Here is a 19,800-nt window from a genome sequence, read left to right as displayed (position 1 = left end):
TTGCTTTGTTTGTTATTGTGGGTTTTTTTCATTATATGCTAATATTAACATTATTACATGTCAGTAATTACCTGCAGTTTGAATTCTAAAACATTTTCTCCTGGCTTAATCTTTCCCAATTCAAGTAGATCTGTCAACTGAAGCTTTTTCTTACTTCTTCGTCCACACCTCACTTGGATTTGTTCACATTCTTGATTACTATAACTCTGGGAAGCTTTCTCACTGAGATTTACTGGATAATCTGTATTTGAGGTATGATTTGAAAGTACCAAGTTGGCATTAAATGAGTTCTCAGCACTCTGGAAGATCATTTGCTGCAAAGTATTAGGGAAGTTCTTTGTAGATTTTGACAAAATTATTCTCTGTTGCTGCTGCTGCTGCTGAAAAACTTCTTTCTCATTTATGTATCTCTGTAGACCCTCAACTGTAAGAACTTGCTGGCAGTTACTGCCTGACTGACAGACATTGTTATTGGCAACAGTGCTTTGGGGTTCTACAATATTTAATACATTTGTCACTGAAGCGGGATTTAAAGACTTGTTTCCTTGTTCTGCAATTGCTACACAATCAATGTCTTTTTGCTGTGAGTACTTTGACTTAGCAGTGGAAACAGTAGGTTCTGAAAGCAACGTCGCCACTTCTACAGCATTTGTCAGTTTTGACTTGTTGTCGAAGGGATGTTCTCTTACTCTGCTTTCAGATGCCAAAGCATGATCAAAAGCCTCTTTGCTTCTAATTGCTTCTTTATTTGCTCCTGTCTCATTCAAGCAGATGTGTGGATGTTGGCTGCAGTCCTGAGCTGGAAATCTATTTTCTAAAGGGAGATGTGCTTCTACTCTGTTTCCATTAGGCATGCTGGCACCAAGCCCCATGCTAAATGTAACTACATCAGGACACACGATTTCATCAGCAGTTAAACTTTGTCTGTCATCATCTCCACGGGAAATAATTGAGTTTGAGATCTGCTTCTCTGAACATGGTCCACTGAACACTTGCTTTGTTTTTCTGTAATTCTGTATTTTCTGGACTAATTTTTCCTGGTTTTGGGCAACAGTCAACAGACTCTTTTGCCTAGAAGCAAGGTTAACTAATTGCTTCCTCAGTGCTCCTTTTTTAAAAGATCCTACTGAAGCCCTGTAGAAAATTGAAAACAGAAACAGCTTAACAGATGTAACCCATTAAGAACAGGAATATGTTTCAGAGGATTCTGCCAACACCTGAAATTTGAACAATCTCTTTATCATGCATGAAGTTTACAGTTCCAATCCCATGCTTCTGTCCAACAAACTGCAGAATCCTGTCCAGAAGTAGGATGCAAAGCATCAAAACTTCAGTGATAGCCTTGTCCTTCTATACCACCCTTCATTCACAGAGTCAAAATTGTCTGCTCACACCAGCTGCTCTTTTATCACCACAAATCACAACAGTTCGTTGAATTCAATGCCCTTGCAGCTCTCATTTTGAGCCTTTTAAAATGAGCTCAGGATGAGCTACTGAAGGATGATACTATCACAAAGTTTTTATGCTGTACACAACAAAACATTTTATGAAGCCACAACTGTAATAATACCCCATGATCCTGCTCTCTACCTGAGCTCATCTGCCTGTGAGACTCCTTCACTGGAGGACTTCCTCACTTTCCTGCTGGAAGGGAACTCTTTATTTTCCTCACTTCCTTTGGCATAACAGCCACCAGAACAGTATAATACTCTTTCCTGCTAACTTCCCCTGAGATAAGTGGTTGCACCACCACTCTGGCACCATGCTGGGAAGACAAGGGAGTACCACATGGTGTGGGAAAAGGAATAGCAGCATGGTTTGCTTTTAACTCCACTCACAGCAGAAGTGCCATGCAAGTAACACCATCCTAGTGAGAGAGAGGTACAGCAAGACTAATTGGTGCAGAACAAGGACACCCAAACCACAGTGTGACAGTATTGGTGTCTATGTTGTGATATTGCTTACTATGACATGTGTTTAGAATCCATGATATGATCAACATATCAGCATATAGTTGATCACTGATATGCATAAGCCCTGACAACTATGGACTCCTACACAGGCCAGTTAGGCTCCACACAGTTTTCTAGCAGTGTTTCTTCAGGAAATTATTGTTGCTTTACTCCTATACAGATATAGAAGAACCTGCTACTGAAAAGGCAAAGATAGTGTGACTAAAATGACAAAGGCAAAGTAACTTAACAGCCACTGACAAATAAGATGCTTTTTTTTCCCCCATTTTTCTTAGGAGAGAGATGCAACTTAATATCTTCAAAAATGGACAGAAATGGAAAAGTGTTAGCAGGCTAACTAACTGAACAACAGAAAGATGGAAAATGTTATGATGCCTCCTGATTTTCTGTACATTTATGTATTGTGTGACAAAAGCTTATATGCTGATTAGTTAAAAAAATGTTCAAGATATAATGAAAAGGAAATTTAATGTAATTTGGCATGTACCTCATTACTGTTGAATAGCTGCTGCATTAGCTGCATGGTATCTGCAATACCGAGAAATATTTATCATTTTGCTCCGGAACAGTTTCACTTCCAATATTAGAAGGCAGGTAAGTTTGTGTAGATATTAGTTTTAGTGTTCTTGTTTCTTAATTTAGTCATTGGTTCATTCACAAGGATGTTGTGGAACCCTAACTTCTTTTCATATAAAATCCTCTCTTTTTTTCTTATCTGTGTAATCTATGTATCTTAACATTTTATAGTTGGCAAAATGGTCTGTGACTGAAACATTTCAGACTCTTTGCTCAACCAGCCTATATGTTTTGCCATGTAACTACCTGAATGCTGTGAACTGTTGCTTTTACATGACCAAATGAATACTGCTTGCACAAACAATAGGTAGACATGCTCATCAGACAGCTTCGAAGCATCCACTGAATACAATGCTATATTGTTAGCTGAGCACCCACCACCTGACCAAGCATTTAGGCAGTCCCTCTTAGAAGGAAGTATAAAGAAGGCCTTGTGAGAGCTGGCAGCAGGAACCTGACAATTCATAGTCCATGCTCACACTGAGGTGAGCACTCCCAGCTCACATTTGAGGTGTTCTCACAGAAAAGGAACATCTGCAAGCACACTTTAAGCCATTGCTTTACATGGCTCTTGGGGGCTCTTGGTTGATCACTCCCAACGTAAGTGTGCTAAAGAAACAAAACTGGAGGCAGGGATGCTACAAGTAGTGCTATGGCTTTCCTCCATGATGTTGCAATGTAATCTAATTGCTCAGTACCTCCATTTCCTCATTTCTGCTTAGGAATTTTTCCACACTTTTTTTATGTTCACTACCTAATTTCAGTATTCATTGTATGCACAGCCACTCATTAGTATACATGAGTTCTTCCTTGATGTAAACTCTTACTGGGGATAAGTGAAGCCAATACAGACCATGCTTCCACAAAATGTGAATGAGAACCACATAGTTTTACTTGCACGCTACTGTATGCTCACTTTCTAACAACTTCTATCACTACTGCTATTAAGAATAGCTTCCTTTAAATACAGTCCTTTTATTTTACTTACCTGTATTTTTTAGCAAGGGTATCCCTTTCTGCTTTCTGTTTTGCAAGCATTTCATTCAAAGTATCTTGCACCTGAGAAAGCCTTTGGATATATGTATCTGTCCAACAATTTGATACAATCAAAATTATGACAATAAGTGGCAGAAAATAATTACATTAATAACATTTTTAATGTAGCTATATTTTTCTAAAATGATCAGAAGCAATTATAGATTCTTCTTCATAAGCCCTATCACTTAGCCATGTAACATATGGGAGAGTTCAGAAGTAATGACCAGTGAACGCCACCGGGATAACATACTAGACATTTAATCTAATTCCTGAAATTCTAAACCAGGAAAAACAAGCTTTCCATAATAATGAAAAATGGGAAATTACATGATTAAAAAAGTCATTTTTAAAATGTTTCCCCAGACTTGTTTCATAGTATGTACAAGTATTTAATTACTTAGTAAAATGCAAAAGTATAAAAATATCACTCTTACTAAGGCAGCTTAATAGGGAATTTTAATCTAATATTTACAATAGGTTTTACTGCATGCAAATATCTTCAGTATTTTATTCTTTCCAACCCTAACTATTCTATGATTCTATGATTCTACATTCTAAGTTTGTCAATGTCCTTCTACGTTCTTGTTCAGTCTTGTGCCTCTTCACAAGTAATAATTATAATTTGGTTTCAGAGGTGCCTTTGTCAGTAGTGGTAACAGTCATCATGCTCATTTCTCTTACTCCCCTAAACAGGAGAAGTTTGATAGTTCTGTTTTGCTTATTTATGAAATTGCACTGATTTCTGCCTATAGGCTTATCTATTGTATCATCTACCTGTTTGTCAAAGAAAACACATTTTTCAAGAAAAGACATCAATTTTAATTAACAGTTCATAACCACAAATTTGAGTTGGAAGTCGGCAACATGGACAATGGGATTGAGTGCACCCTCAGCAAGTTTGATGACACCAAGCTGTGTGGTTCGGTTGATCCGCTGGAGGGAAGGGATGCCATCCAGAGGGACCTCGACACACTTGTGAGGTGGGCTGATGCCAACATTATGAAGTTTAACCATGACAAGTGCAAGGTCCTACACCTGGGTCAGAGCAATCCCAGGCACAGCTACAGGTTGGGCAGAGAAGAGATTCAGAGCAGCCCTGCAGAGGACTTGGGGGTGTTGGTCTGTCAGAAACTTAACATGAGCCAGCTGCAGTGTGTGCTCACAGCCCAGAAAGCCAACTGTATCCTGGGCTGCATCAAAAGGAGAATGACCAGCAGGTCGAAGGAGGTGATCCTGCCCCTCTACTCTGCTCTCGTGAGACCTCACTTGGGAGTATTGTGTGCAGTTCTGGTGTCCTGAACATAAAAAGGACATGGAACTGTTGGAACAAGTCCAGAGGAGGGCCATGAGGATGATCAGGGGACTGGAGCACCTCCCATATGAAGACAGGCTGAGAAAGTCAGGGCTGTTCAGCCTGGAGAAGAGAAGGCTGCGTGGAGACCTCATAGCAGCCTTTCAGGATCTGAAGGGGGCCTATAAGGATGCTGGGGAGGGACTCTTCATTAGGGACTGTAGTGACAGGAGAAGGGGTAACAGGTTAAAACTTAAAGAGAGGAAGTTTAGATTGGATATAAGGAAGAAGTTCTTTACTGTAAGGGTGGTGAGGCACTGGAACAGGTTGCCCAAAGAAACTGTGGCTGCCCCATTCCTGGCAGTGTTCAAAGGCCATGCTGGACAGAGCCTTGAGTGACATGGTCTAGTGTGAAGTGTCCCTGCCCATGGCAGGGTGGTTGGAACTCGATGATCTTAAGGTCCTTTCCAGCCCTATTCTATGATTCTATGGACAGTGGCTTAGCAACTTCACTCGCCACCTCCTTCAGGACTCGTGGAAGGATTTCATCAGGTCCCATGGACTTGTGCACGTTCAGGTTCTTAAGATGCTCTCAAACCAGATCCTCTCCTACAGTGGACCTAAGGTCTTCATTCTCTCAGTCCCTGCGTCTGCCTTCCGAGATCTGGATGGTGTGGTCTGAGCATTTGCCAGTGAAGATCGAGGTAAAGAAGTCATTAAGAACCTCAGCCTTTTCCAAATCCAGGGTAGCCAGTTCTCCCGTTTCCTTCCAGAGAGGGCTCCCAGAGAGGGCCCACGTTGTCCCTAGACTGTCTTCTATTCACAACGTACCTACAGAATCCCTTCCTGTTATCTTTCACATCCCTAGCCAAGTTTAATTTTAACTGGGCCTTAGCTTTTCTAACCTGGTCCCTAGCTTCCTGGACAACATCCCTGTTTTCTTCCCAGGCCACCTGTCCTTGCTTCCACCAAATTACACCTCTGGGCAACAGTATTTCTGAAACTGCCCATCATCCACAGTGCCTGCCTTAGAGTTTTCTCTTTTCTTCCCTCATAGATTATTTTAGGATCCTGAAAGTCCAGCCACATTAGAATGAAAATGATGCATCTGTTACTTTACATACAGGCATAGCATTCTTGATCATGGAGGGGCTCACATATTTGTCACTGAATAATGTTGCTACCAGTGTGCATTCTTATTTAATATATTATACATCTAATATATCTAATATATATCAACTATACTACAATCAATATTATTTTTAAAATAATTATATTACCAACAATAATTATTTGTGTCCTCCCCCCCCAAAAAAAAAAAAAAAAAAGTGAAACAACTTGAATTTATGTCTACCTGCATCTTTGGAAGTTCTCAATTCAAGCAGCAACAGTTCTTTTTGCTTCTCTTCTGCATCTTGTATGGCAGCAACAGGCTCCTGTTGATAAATACAGAAATGATGTTAAGAAATAGAGCCAAATGCATCATATAAAACATGTCATAATGAATGGCCTGCAGGTTAAGTACTGGTGGACTCAAGTAATACCAGGCAGGGGATGGCAGTAATGGGAGCACCAGTAACATAGACATATATATTACCAAAGGTATGCTCTGTCATATCCTGGTTTTGCCTAGGCATTCAAACTAGTCCATGTTCAGGGTCCCACCCCTGAGTACACTACAGGGATTAGACAGTGAATCTCACCATGACAGCATCACCTAGACAATGTAGACAGACTACAGATACCAGCAAGAGCTGTCTTAATATACAACTTATGCAAAAATCTTTCTGTCTGTTTTGAATTAAGATTAAACAATTTCTGAATAGCTTAATTATAATGAAAAAAATCATTACTCTTTCAAAGAGCCATTTTGGAAATGTGATGAAAAGCCTCAGGATTCCTGACCTTTTTTCTATTCATATAGGCAATAAGAAATGTATATAAGTATTAACCACTGTTTGCACAACAAGTGCAAAGAAATCACGTACAGAGAGAAGTGATAACACACATGCACACTGTAAACCACAGTTTATATACTGTAAGCCTCTGCATGATGATGTCTTCTACATACATTCTAAAGGGTTAATTATTTAAATTATATTTTTATGTTATTCAGTCAGTAAATAACACTGCAATAATACACTATAAAGCAGCTTAACAAAATTCTATTATCTAAACTTACCACACTGTATTTCTCACATTGTGGCTCCAAATCTGCATTATCATTTTCACAGTTGCTGTAACAAGGATATTTTGATCCTCTTGATCTAGAAGGATTTCTCATCCCTATGCAATTAAGAAACAATAAATAGAATTTAAAATGAATTTGCATGAGCATAATAGGTTAATTAGCTAATATAGGTTACAAAGATGCAATGGCAGATCACATAATTAAAAATATCTTGTAGATGCAAATGGGATCGAATTTAGGTAGCACAAGGAAATCAGTCTTTAAAGCTGCTCCATTCTAAAACACAACACTCCTGTGAAGGGAAACATAGATAATAACAAAAATCTGAAGAGATAAGTATGTCCTTGTATCTCATTCTCTCAGGAAATAAAAAAACAAACCAAACCAAACTCATGTATCCTATTTGCTGAAAATAAATAAATAAAATTCAGTAGTTAATTGAATTAAAAGTATCAGTGCTGGGCAATATGCAGCTCTGCGAATCAGCAGCATTCTAATATACTGATTTTCCTTAAGACTGAGGGTAATCCTATGATGTATATTATAAATCCAACATACCTGTAACTTCAATAGTGTCAACAGGAGGTAGAGAGTCCATAGCACAGTTAGACCTCAGCAGTTCACTCATTTCATCATCATGAGCTTCATCCAAAGCACTTTTCCCTGAATTACTTCTCTCACAGGGATTTGCTCCATGCTGTAGGAGAACCCTGACAGCCTGTTACAGATTATTATGATGTGTATTGTGGTAATTCTTGTTGTAAACTTATAATACAACTATATGTGTTGTATCTATCATAAATCATAACTAATAAAGGTGCAAATAAGATACTCTAAAACCTGTTACAGTTGCAATCCCAATTAAACAAATAAGTTCAATTGGCTATTATCAACACCGACTTGTACCTTAACACTTCTAATTTTCCATTAAAATACACAAATAATTCACAACTTGTCATTAAACCTATCATGTTGGAACTAGATGATCTTAAGGTCCTTTCCAACCTTAACTATTCTATTCTATGTTTATGGTACTGTTATGGAGAAAAATTAAAAAACTTCATATATCTAAAATAAAAGGAACTGGTCAATTGTATTAAGGTTGAATTGCAGAAAAGAAGTTGATTTTTTTCCTTTAAGTATTTAATAGTGGGTTTGGGTTTTGGTTACATGCACTGACTATTTCTTTCCTAATTCCAAGCCTCTTGCAAATCTTCTTAATTGTAAAATGTGGAAATGAGATTAGTGGCATCAGTGGAATCATCTACCCCCTAAAATTCAGATCACATGGAAGTGTTGACAAACTCAGCTTCACGGGTAAAGGATTTTCATATATATGAAATTTATAAGAATATATTAAAGAATTTATAAACATATTAAAGAATTTTCATATATATGAAATTTAGCATTTCTTTTTTTTTTTCTCATATTCAGAGTGCTGTTAAGTATCAAAAAGTATCCATCAGTTTCTCTCCACAGTACTGAATAGTAGCTTACATGTGTGCAAGAACCATACTGATATTTTGGAACAAGGACCGTGAATAATCCCTTTCATTATCTTTGCTCACAGAAAAGATAAACGTGATGAAATATCAGCTCTTCTTACAGGAATAGCAGTGGTATGTTTGAGCCAATCTGGATCACCATTTTAACCTCAGTTCCCTGCAGCATACTGTGCCAAACCATTTTATTTATTTGTGCACAGTTCTGGGCCTCACAATCTAAAAAGGATGTGAAAGTCCTTGAATGCATCCAGAGCAGGGCAACAACCCTGGTGAAAGGCCTGAAAGGCATTTCCTGTGACAAATCCATGCTAAGGCCTCTTGAGTTTGTTTAGTTTAGAGAAAAGGAGGCTGAAGGGCAACCTCACTGTTATCTACAGCTTCCTGAGGAAGACAAGTGGAGAGGGAGGTGCTGAGGTATTCCCCAGTAATACGATGTGTAGAAATGGTTCAAAGCTGCACCAGGGGAGGTTTAGGGTAGACAGACATGAGGAAGCATTTCTTTACTGAGAGGGTGGTCAAACCCTGGAACAGCCTTCCTAGAGGTGGTCAATGCCCCTAGTCTGTAAGTGTTGAAGAGGCATTTGGACAATGCCCTTAATAACATGCTTTAACTTTTGGTCAGCCCTGAATTGATGAGGCAGTTGGACTAGATGATTGTGTTAGGTTCCTTCCGACTGAAATAGGCTAGTCTATTCCATAGAAGCATAGAATGGTTTGGGTTGGAAGGGACCACTCAGTGAAAAATGACTGTTGAGTTTTAAACAGCAGGCCTAGAGTTTTTTTCTTTGCAAAAAAATGAATCTTTTACAATGAGGGTGGTGAGAGATTGGAACAGGCTGCCCAGAAAGTTGAGGATGCCCCATCACTGGAAGTGTTCAGTGTCAGACTGGATGGGACTATGGGCAACTTGGTTTAACGAACGATGTCCCTGCCTGTGGCAGGAGAGCTGGACTAGATGATCAAATTGAGAATGCTCTATTTCATTGTTATTTTTTAAAAGCCCAATATGTGGGAAACAACCATGGGAAGCTTCTGAATTTTTCTGATTTGTCTGCTGGACTGAAAAAGTCAACTAACTGTACAATTTCAACTGTCACTAGTGAAGAAAATTTCTTTCTCTAATTTTGACAATTTTAAATAATATTAGTTTATTTCCTAAATGCAAATCTACACTAAAATTGTATTAGTAACTTTTACTTTCCTTATTTAAACAAAGATTTTGCTTTGCTGACCCTTTGCTGGAAATCAGTCACAGGAAATCTAATGTAAATGTACCTCCAAATAATTGCCAGAAACAGCATAATGTATTGGCAAAACACCATCCAGACTTCTGCTGTTAACATTAGCACCGGCTTTCAGTAATTCTAAGATCACTTCAGTAAATCCCCTATTGGAAGCTTCATGAATTGCTGTCCAACCTAATAAAAGCAAGATGACACATACAGCATGCATCTGATTTGGAAAAATCCACACAGATCACTAATTAATGATTACACATTTTTCTGCATTTGCTGTACTGTAAGCAACAGACTACTCTTTTTAAGACAAATATTATACGACCATCTTCAAATGCCAAGGTAAATTTGTAATTCTGTTTACTTTAGAGAAAAATGCATTCAATATTAAGCAGAAAAATATTGTTTATTTTTCTACTACACTGCTAAAAATAATGAAAAAAGCCCAACAGAGTAGAAGACTCCAAAAATTCAGAAGCATAGTACTAATAGTCTGATTTCTAATGCCACTGTAATTTTATAACATCAAGTCAGCCAGGCATCCAGAATAGAATACCATCCATTCTGAGACTATAAAAACAGAAAGGCATTATACATGCAGGTAGAAAAAAGAAGAAATGATCTTGTAATCTGATTTTTGTCCTTGTTTCCTAAGGAAGTAAGATTTGTGTGAATGTGCTTCACACGTGTATATATTCATGTGTGTCAGCATTAATTATCCCGCCAAACTTTCAAGTTCACTTTCCATATACATCTCTGAAAATATGGTCTTCAGCAGAGGAGGAAGACACGGTTAATGCCCCTGCCAAGAAAAAGGCTGCAATATGTGCATGCTAAAACACAAAATCCAGGGATTCACTCGTTGTGCTTGCATTTGCTGAATTCCTTCCTTTCCTCCTCACAGTTATATTGTAAATCAAGAGTCCATAATTATATTAAAATTACACAAATTATGTAAACCCATATATACTATAAATTATATAGAATTGTATCATAAAACAAGCCCATCAGAATTTTCAAACCTGCAGAGTCCTGTTCATTGACACAAATTCCAGATGATATTAGCGTTTTCACCAAAGACAAATTTCCTCTCCTAGCAGCAATATGCAGCTGAGTTTCCCTTTTTGCAGTTCTCTTATCTGTTAACTTTCTCCCAGCTCCTATAATTTCATAATGTAAAATTATAGCTTCTGTTCTGGTAGATAGGGAGGATTCTAAACACATATTGGGTGTTCATTAGGAACAACAAAAAATGTTTCATTATAAACAAACAATTAAGCTTCATAACTCATTGGAATTAATGTAAATGTGTGCAATACAGTTGCCTTAGTTATTCAATAACATTAATTCACTATAACAAAAGGTTAGAAGACACTGCTTAACAGTACCTTGTCAACTGCTTCAGATAACAAACAGACCCTATGCAAAAGAATTTACAGTTCAGTTCTAGGTGACTTAACAAGGATCCAGTGAATTAGGGATCATCCAAAAAGGTAACAAGGATGAACTTTTATATTGTATAGACGTAGGGAGTATGATACATTTCTCTATGGGAGCCGAAGTGAATGACTGTAGATGAAAGTGACAATGTGTCATTTAGGAAGAAAAGGTTTTTATTCAAGAATAGAATAGCGTCAGGAAGACCACTAGGACACAGAAACAACCAGATAAGATACAAAAGCCACTTAATGAAGAAAAAGCATGAGACAGCAAAAAAACCTGACCCCACAATGTCAGAAAACATTATCCCATCTTCCACTTTTTTCTGCTGCAATCTGAATGACATTGTCCCAGTCTTCAAAGCTACTAATGCCTTCAACTGCCCAGAGGGCTATACTTTCTCAAACCAGCTCTCTAACAGCTACATTCTCCTGGGATGAAGAAAATAATTCAATTTTAGATAAATCTCTTAAGAATCTCTTTAGGGGGAAAATTAATCTGTGAAATGCAGTTCCAGAGGTAACCAAAATGTTAGACACATGTATGGAATAAAGTTTTTTAAAATCAAAATTGGAGGCAAAAAATATAAAGGAAAAAAATAAAAACATGTATTAATGCATATGGACCTTAGAAAGATTAAGCAGGAATATAAGAGCTAAAAAAAGAATTGCTGTAGGGAAAGGAATAATTTCTATGTTGAATGTTTATTCTTCCAACAATTAGCAGTGGATGATGGAAGGCACCAGATACACTATGGATTTCTTTTTCTCCCCAGAATGAAATAAAAAGACATTCCTAGAATAGGAGGAACCAATCTGGAAATAGGGAAGCCTCATGCCAACACTGCCAGATATTGGAGAGCACTAGGCAACATAAAGCACCTACTCCTTTCTTTCTTTCTTTTCAAAAAGAAAATACAAGCTTCCAGTCCAAAAACTCAAGAGAGCAGTAACTAAAGATGGGTTGAAAGTTCACAAATACCTGAGACTGAAAAAGGAAACAGCATTCTGTGTAGCTGCATGTAGAAAAGACAAGACTGTGACTATCAAAGAGAAAGAAAAGGACCAGCATGATCCTGAATGTTTCTTCTCATGTGTTACAGGACATTGCATAGACTGGCTGATGACTCCTTAATTCAACTTGTAAGACTTGTGAGGATCCAAATCCCCAAAGAGAAGGAGAGTAACTAAGCAAACAACAAAAAGAGATCAACAACTGAGTATGTTATGTGTGTGAATGTATTCGTCTATGCTGTGTGTGTGTATGGGTGAACAAGTATATTTGTTACATGTATTAAGTATGCATGCTGTTATGTACTCTGGTTTTAAAAGCATTTTGTGGACATAGGAGCATGAATGCCATTGATTTTCAAAATATATACAATATACTCAATGCTAGCAGTTTCCCACTCAAAGACAACTTCAGTTTGACCAATAGATCCCAGCAACACATAACTGCCGTCCAAGAATGAAAATAAATTTTTTTGCTGCACACATTTGGGAAAAGTAAATCTAACGCTATATCCACACACAAATACACATGCATTCACATATGCTTCTATAAACCTATATATATAAAAAACCCCTTTTCCTATGTATGTATATACAAAGCATACATTTACACTGACACAGTAGTTATTTGAAAGGCAAAGTTTCACAGAGCTAGAAATAAGTTTGAAGAAAAAAAAAAGTCAGCAGAAAAACATGAATAATAGCTAGGAAGTATTTCACAACATATCACATGTTCAAGATGAAGAGCCGCACTGATTCAAAAACTAACCTGGTGTATGAAGGGAATTAGGAAGCAACAGTAAAAATGCAAAATTAAAAATGGGAAGTGAATGGTAATAAGAATAAATAAGCAGTTGTAGAAAACTGCTGTGGAAAACAAAGAATACAGGGAGATAGTCATGGACAGCTAAGATCATAAGAAGGCAGCATTTTAAAATCTATCAAACCCAGAAAAAATGATTCCCAAGCTCCTAATTACAAGACAGAAACCACAGAATTATCTAAGACAATCAGAAAAGACAAATACTCTATTCCATATCAAGACAAAGCTACACAAGAAATTCCTGTCATCTAATGACATAGTTCTTTTAACTTCAACACAAGTTCAGCATAATGCCAAATTGTACAAGGATAAACATTTATGAGTCAGTGGTCCAGATATACTTCATTTAAATGTTTTAAGAGAGGAGGCATCCCATCTAAACTAGAGGTTTTAGTTTTAGCAAGTCTTGAGTGCTATGGTTCCCTGGTTCCAGAAAGAACCAAAGTACACAAGATCACTGCCAGCTTTACTAAAAAAGCAGTAAGTGTAAAATACTTGAGGGCTATGATGAGCAATCAGTTGTAAATGAGCAATCAAGGCCCTATTGTGACATTAAAGCTACAAGATAAATGCACATCTTAGACGTGAGATGAAACTGCTAAGCAGAAAAAAACACATGCAGGTAGAAATGAATATAACCACTGGAGGTTGCTAGATCTTTATCCTCATGTAAGTATATTTGTTTCTACACTACAGCTAAAACCAGTTGTAACAGTACAATTAGTGCCTATGCTGATTTGTGCCTGATGAGGATATAGTCTATAAAATATAATTTGATACATATTCCAAATATACAGAGAGCCGGGTTTTCTGTCTTGATCTGTGATACATAAAATAGTTCACTGAGGACCAATTTAGTGTTATTTTAAACTATCATTTATATAACATAGTTAAGTAAGGATCAATTTAATGTTATTTTAAAGCTCTTGATTATGAGCCTGCATCCCCTCAACCACAATGCTGAAAGACTGATGAATGTAACAATAAAACAGAATAAATATGTGCATTCCATAAAAGGACTGAAGTTCTGAAATATATAAAATATTTGGAACTCCCTGAGTATTTGCTCAACGTGCTACATAATTTTTCCAAACTTTCCCTTATGTATTACAAAAAGCTTTCTTCATGTATGTCTGAAAGAAACCTCCACTATTTTTACAAAATATTATTAACTTTTCACCTGATTTCTTGGATGTCTGGTGTTCCGCTGCTTGACTGAATTGTGATTCCTTAGATGAGAGGTTTGTTTTGCTGCTATTGGAATATGAGGCTGCTTTTTTGTTTGTCTCCTGAGGGTCTAATCTTATTCTTTTACTTTGGATTCCTGTTTCAGTAAACTCTGAAAGCATGCTGATCTTTGCATTTACTTTGTCTCCATTCTTTTCAGAGCCTTTTGTCCCACTTACTCGAGCAAACACTTCATCTGTTGGTTTAACAAAAGAACTTACAAGTAACTATGGCATAACACTCAGTAATTTCAGAAATTGTAACTGATATTAAAATGAATGTCAAAATTATCACCTAGTAGTAGGTTAAAAAATGCCTGCAATTAACTCACTCAATTTTGAAAATACTTCAACATAATAAATCCTTTATCCACTAGTCATCATATGTTAACGTACTGAGACTGAATCCAAAGCAATTCAGATTTTTTGTGAAAATATGACTTTTACTGATTCTTAGATAGCAAAAGAAGACGGTATTTTAGAATTTCCTCTTAGTTATTCTAATGACCATTGTGCTCACATTTTAGTAAATAAAATAAGGACTTGGATATAAAACAACCAAGAAAATTCAAAGCAAAAATTGCTAACTAGTTAATCTGGCATAACTGTACCACAAGACATTGCATGTGTCTGCTATTTATTAATGGCAAAACAAATTCTCTGGGGACCAACAGCTAGGTTTTTATAATAAAATACACAGAATGCTCACAGCAAACTTATAAAAAAAATATTTTCGAATAAAACATTGTACCTGTTTTCTGGGAGGTTTCTTTCTGCATGTTTTCCACAATCTGAAATGAGTAAGGAGACCTGCTATCTGCATTAAGACCAAAATGCAAATCTGCTTTTGAACTGGTCTCATGAGGCCTCTTTTGAATAATTTGAAGTGTGTTCTTTTCATGGAGTTGTAAATCTATAGGCTCAATCTCTAAACTACTAATATTTTCAGTTTCAATGCAACATCCTTCAATACTTTCTTCTGCATTAAACAGGATCCTTCCTCCTCCTTCTGGTTGTGAAGCCTTCTGTTCAGCATTGCTTAGTACACTACTGGTAGAATTATAAAGATTTCCAGAAACACTTCCTCCGTTAGTAGATGCTAAACACTCTTGCACTAACAGTGTTTCAGCATTTGCTTGAACTGTCTGTTCAGTACAGCTGGTTCCATCTCCAGATATATCAGTATAAATGTTTTGCATCTCATTTACAATAGTCTGTTGCAATGTGTCCGTGCTGTCCGAATGCAGACAATTTGCACACACTGGTTCTAACTCATCCGTCTGTAAGGAAATCTGCTCAAACAGAAACAAACAGAGTTTCAAATTTAGAGCTGATCCATCAATTTTGTTTCCATCAACATCAGAATTAACTTGATTTGTCAGGTTTTGCAAAGAGATAAATCATTCTGAAATTACACAAATACATTCACAAGAAGTTGCAAGTTGCTCGGTTTAAAAAAAACCAAACAACTGCTATAGAACAGTGGTTGAGCAGCACAAGTTTATGCACAAGTCTTTGGCATGATAAATTATCTAAGTCATCTAAATAACCAAATTTTATTTGGTAAAACTAAGAAATTTAAAAAAGAAAGAATGGAAATTTAATCAAAAGCAATATAGCATTAGTTCTGCTTCTAAATTGAGGGGGTTTGTTTGTATATTTAAGGAAATTAAGAACAGGTTGGATGGGGCTTCGACCAACCTTGTCAATGGACTGGAAAGTGTCCCAGCCCATGGCAGGGGGGGTGAGAACTAGATGATCTTTAAGGTCCCTTCCAACCCAAACCATTCTATGATTCTATTATCAGATTGGTATTTAGATTCCTGCCACTCTAACTACTGCTCTTATTCTGCTTGAGACTATGTTTATCACTGTCATAACTCTTGGCTACCTGTAGTAACTTTAAAACAGGTACATAGTAACTTTAAAACAGGTACTGAGAATCAAGTTCTGCTAAATCAGTAGGCTGAAAATGCTGTGCAGGCACTTTTTCTCCAGAAACCACTGATGTGGGACAGTATAACCTGATAATCTCCTCCCCTGTTATAACAAAAGTCACTGAACCTTCACCAGTTCTACCCTTTTCTTCTGTAAAGAGATGTTCATTGTTACCAGTACTGAATTCATGTTCCTGTTGCCATTTTGTCTCACTTAGCTCAGTTTTCCTACAAATTAACTGGGATACAACAGTTATGATTAGAAATGTCAACACCTGTTTCATTAGGTCCAGCATCAGGGAAATATATTTTCTGCAGTTTAACTGTTCCTTGGTTTGTACTTGGATACATGAGGTTCCTCTAACATGAGACACTATTTGTGAATAGTTTAACCCTTGGCTGTAGCCTCTGCTGTAACAATAGCAGATCTGTCTTTTTTAAACTACTTCTTTTTTTTTTTTTTTTTTTTTTTCCATTTGGTTTCTACCTTCAGAATCCTGAAGAACTTTATTGGTTTTATATTTCACCAAATTTGTTTTTCTGCTTCGCTCATTTCTAGCAGAACTTCCTTTGATGCTTTAGTATTACATAGAATCACAGAATAGTTAGGGTTGGAAAGGACCTTAAGATCATCTAGTTCCAACACTCCTGCCATGGGCAGGGACACTTCACACTAAACCATGTCACCCAAGGCTCTGTCCAACCCGGCCTTGAACACTGCCAGGGATGGAGCACTCACAATTTCCCTGGGGAACCCACTCTAGTGCCTCACCACCCTTACAGTAAAGAACTTCTTCCTTATATCCAATCTAAACTTCCCCTCTTTAAGTTTTAACCCATTACCCGTTGTCCTATCACTACAGTCCCTAATGAAGAGTCCCTCCATCATGTTGAATCTGTATTTAATTCTATTTACAAAATAGGCCATATACGTAATTTCATTTTCTAATAAATTCCTTTATTATATTCTAAAACTGTGCTATTATAAAATTAACTGATTTCCTCTGTCTATGTAACTTCATAAGACAGCAGGACAAGGAAATGAAGTAACAAAGAAATACGAGTATAAAAGGGTAAAAATTAATGTGTGAAATCCAATAATAAATGTTACTGAAGTGCTTTACACTTCTATTTATTTATGAAAATTGAACCAGTTTCAAATTAATGCTCTGCCTCTAAAGAACTAAAACTACATTGCTTCTGTGGTCATATACCAGGTTCACATTGCTGGCAAACCTATCTACGATGATTCTAGGAAATCATTAAGAAAGTGAAATAACACAGCAAAACCATGCAGAATTAACTCATGGCAACCTCAGAAGAAAACTGCTCCAAAGGCCAACGACTACATAGTATTATCTTGTTGATTACTCCATATCTGGAGATAGAACCAGAACATAAACACTGCAACAGCTCACAGAACTACTGAAATCATCAGTTACACAGCCACAGTAATAGGTTTCCCAATTAAATGTTTACAACACCTTCTTCATCAATCAACTAATGTTGTAAATTGTAATCTAAGTCTATACCCCATGGATGCTCTTCCAGAATTTCTAAGGACACTGTAGGCTGCATTACTAAGAATAACAAGGCTAGTTTTCATTACTACATAAAACTTCAGAAAGCAAGAATTAAGTGACTGTGCACACTGCATTATATGTTTCAGATATTACCAGGTATCATCGTTCAAAGAAGAGAAAATGAGAGAGTACAGCTTTTAATGCAAAAAAACTGTTGTGCTATATGCAAACAATGACCCACGTGACTGATCATAGTGTCTTGTCTTCATGTGAGGCACTAGCTCCTACACAGATCTCACGGCATAACTGTGAAACCCCTCTGCAAGACAGTGGCTCTCTAACCTTTTCCTATTGAAATCCAACACAACTTACTACACAGAGACAAGCAGCAGCTATACTACTGCTTCAAGACAGGCAACATCTTGCAGTTTCAGTCAGGTTTCTGCAAGTACCAAGAGGCACTGGCTTATCATGCTTGCTATAAATTACCTCTGCAGCACCTGCAAAACCTCAGCAAGAACCACTGTCTATGAGAGGCAGCTTATGGTCTCTGCTTTGCATTTTCATAAGGCTGCAGCTTATCCCATATACAAGTAAGGATCATCAACTGCTTGCCAAATAATTCGTGTAGCACTGAATATCACTCTGTTTCAGCCTCTGCTGGGTATGAAGCATCTAGTACATTATCTGCTAGTTTCAAAACACATTCAAGAAACAGTCATCTCCTTTAGTTTACTGAAGACTGCTAGCAAGCCACTAACAGTTCAGCATCAAATTGACATCAGGATTCTTTGTAAAGATGTACCTGATGCAGGTTTGTATCCTCCACACTTTGAGCATTTAACATATTCTTTGGATCATCTCCACCTGCAATGAAATACGGAAAGAAACCAGAGTTGAAAAGACTGTAATTCTTTACCTTACATATGTACCATCTGTAAGTGACTTAGCACATTTAGCTATCAAAAAAAAAAAAAAAAGAATCAAGCTGTAAGGGTTCTATTAGAATCTAAAAGGTCCGGGAAAGGTACAAAGAAGTGCCACAAGATGAGTCTTGATTATAGAGGACTGTTGGACACCAATGGGTCAGTGTGGGCTATGGCAGGTTTAAGTCTAGAAGGAGTCCCCAGCCCTCAGACTATTATACACTATTGATCTTCCATGTGGGTAGTGATGAAGCTGCAACGTGTCATACCAGGGCCCTGCGACAGTTTGTAAGGGAACCTGGTGCACAGGTAGTTTTCCCCTTTAACCTTCCAGTTGTGGGCAGCGACACTGGAAGAAACAGATGAACCCAGTTTATTAATACATGGCTCTGCCTCTGGTGTCACTGCCACAGTGTCAGGTTTTTTGATAATGGGATAGTCTGCATGGCACCAGGCCTGTCAGTGTCAGATGGACCTTTGTCAAAGAGGTAAGGGGGTCTTTGCTCATGAGCTAGTGGGGCTCACTGACAACTTTAAATTAGACTTGATAGGGGAGTGGGATAATATCAGGTTTGCCCATGAGAAGCTGTAGGATGTCATACCAAGGTTAGAGAGATGGGCCTCCCCCTGCTGCTCTGACACGTGCTGAATACAATGGAGCACACCTGAAGTCTTATAGAGATGAACCAGGGGTTCCTGAGGTAATAGGAGCCAACAGGGAAACACTGGGGAAATACCTTAGAGGAATTAAAGTGTGTTCCTCTAAAAAGGTTACACAGCCAATAGCACAGCTGAAGTGCCTCTATACAAAGCACGAGCAACAAAAAGGCGGAGTTGGAACCTACTGTGCTGCCAGAAAGCTATGACCTAGTTGCCATTACTGAAACTTGGTGGGACAAATCCTACAACTGGAGTGTGGCTATTGATGGCTACAAGCTGTTCAGAATGGACAGGTGAGGAATGAGGGGTGGAAGGGATGCCCTGTACATCAAGAAATGGGTAGATTGTGAAAAGCTGTCTCTGAAGAATAGCCAGAAGCAGGTTAAAAGTTTATGGGTAAGAATTCAAGTCCAATGAAACAAAGGGAACCTTGTGTATGTTGTTTA

At 37.6% G+C, this 19,800-nt stretch overlaps 1 protein-coding gene across 1 annotated transcript in view; it reads right to left on the bottom strand.

Annotated features, from left to right (window-relative positions):
- Positions 1-19,800, bottom strand: part of ANKRD31 (ankyrin repeat domain 31) — a gene marked incomplete at both ends in the record, with an annotated part of 63,064 nt that overhangs the window by 15,968 nt on the left and 27,296 nt on the right. Inside the window, 10 exons of the mRNA XM_080638286.1 lie at positions 72-1,134; positions 3,538-3,634; positions 6,233-6,314; positions 7,061-7,164; positions 7,628-7,787; positions 9,850-9,992; positions 10,832-11,023; positions 14,398-14,505; positions 15,060-15,600; positions 18,574-18,635. Of these exons, the coding sequence (XP_080494412.1) occupies positions 72-1,134; positions 3,538-3,634; positions 6,233-6,314; positions 7,061-7,164; positions 7,628-7,787; positions 9,850-9,992; positions 10,832-11,023; positions 14,398-14,505; positions 15,060-15,600; positions 18,574-18,635 (2,552 nt within the window). The remainder of the gene's footprint in view (positions 1-71; positions 1,135-3,537; positions 3,635-6,232; positions 6,315-7,060; positions 7,165-7,627; positions 7,788-9,849; positions 9,993-10,831; positions 11,024-14,397; positions 14,506-15,059; positions 15,601-18,573; positions 18,636-19,800) is intronic.

The sequence above is a fragment of the Psittacula echo genome, assembly GCF_963264785.1.
Source record: "Psittacula echo genome assembly, chromosome: Z".
Taxonomy (NCBI): Eukaryota; Metazoa; Chordata; class Aves; order Psittaciformes; family Psittacidae; genus Psittacula; species Psittacula echo.
The sequence above is the reverse complement of the archived record's forward strand: the minus strand, read 5'-3'. Positions and strand labels throughout refer to the sequence as shown.